This window comes from Chrysemys picta, unplaced genomic scaffold (assembly GCF_011386835.1).
Source record: "Chrysemys picta bellii isolate R12L10 unplaced genomic scaffold, ASM1138683v2 scaf2184, whole genome shotgun sequence".
NCBI lineage: Eukaryota > Metazoa > Chordata > Testudines > Emydidae > Chrysemys > Chrysemys picta.
In genome coordinates, this window is record NW_027054888.1 from 4,903 (window position 1) to 6,280 (window position 1,378).

Consider the following 1,378-nt stretch of genomic DNA (forward strand, 5'->3'; position numbering starts at 1 on the left):
TGATTAGTCCACAAATGAAAAAAACCCCACTGGTCTAGATAATCAAAATGGTACCTTTGGGCTTTGGAATCTATGACTAAATTAAATTTCCGTTGTTTAGGCATCTTTAAAGAGATAACACGAGTCTCCACTGTACAACAGATTTATTGTTGTGGTACCCATTGCTTCTATCCCCTCCCCTATCTCTTCTTTGACACAGAGCGCATGACAGGAGAAATGGCTCCAGGGAACTGCACCACAGTGACTGGCTTCATTTTCCGGGGAATAACTGACAATCCAAAGCTGCAAAACATCCTCTTTGTGTTCTTCTTTGCCATTTATTTCTGCACCCTGGTGGGGAATGTCGGGATGATTGTGCTGATTAGGGTTGACTCCCAACTCCACAGCCCCATGTACTTTTTCCTCAGCAATTTGTCACTCTTAGATGTTATCTACTCCTCTGTGATTGCCCCGAAGGCAATGGTCATTTCCCTAGTGATGAGTAAAGACATTTCTTTCCCTGGGTGTGTGGTTCAGTTTTTCCTCTTCTCCTTCTGTGCCAACAATGAGCTTTGCCTCCTGGCTGTGATGGCCTACGATCGCTTTGTGGCCATCTGCAATCCATTGCTTTATAGTGTCATCATGTCCAAGAGAGTGTGCTTCCAGCTGGTGGCTGGCTCTTACCTATGCGCCTGTATCAATGCCATTGTGCATACGTGTACTGTATTCAGTCTGTCCTTCGGCCACACCAATGTCCTCAATCATTTCTTCTGCGATATTCGCCCACTCCAAGAAATCTCCTGCTCTGACTTTCGTATCAATAAGCGAGTGCATTTCATCTTTGCAGCCATAGAAACAATAGGCACCATTCTCATCATCCTCATCTCCTACACTTACATCATCTTTGCCATCCCGAGGATCCGCTCCACTGCAGGAAGGCACAAAGCCTTCTCCACCTGTGCCTCCCACCTGACTGTCGTTTCCATCTTATATGGGACCCTGATCTTTACATATTTACGACCCTCGTCTGGCAGCTCAGTGGAATGGGAGAAAATGGTGGCCGTGTTCTATACCCTTGTGATCCCCCTGCTGAACCCCCTGATCTACAGCCTGAGGAACAAGGAGGTGAAGGACGCCCTGAGGAGGACAATACACCAGAAAATTATTCCTCGCTGTATGTAACTATGGGGACTGTTTTTTACTGATCAGTACTGGAGAGCAGATATGAGCTAGTTCTCACTCGTTCAGTCATTATGCAGAAATTTCTGTCATCATGTGACTTACAGGAGAAAACAATACGGAAATCAAACCTGAGCCAGATAATGAAGAAAGGCGCCATTTCCCTTGAAAAACAGTGTCCAGTAACAGTGGTACAGCTTCTCCTTTATGCACTGACATG

At 45.7% G+C, this 1,378-nt stretch overlaps 1 protein-coding gene across 1 annotated transcript; it reads left to right on the plus strand.

Moving 5' to 3' along the window:
• The first annotated feature begins 216 nt into the window (after positions 1–216).
• On the plus strand, positions 217–1,161 carry LOC135980199 (olfactory receptor 5J3-like). Its single transcript, XM_065580248.1, has one exon. It carries the CDS (start codon positions 217–219, stop codon positions 1,159–1,161), a length of 945 nt encoding a protein of 314 aa, XP_065436320.1.
• Positions 1,162–1,378: the final 217 nt, after the last annotated feature.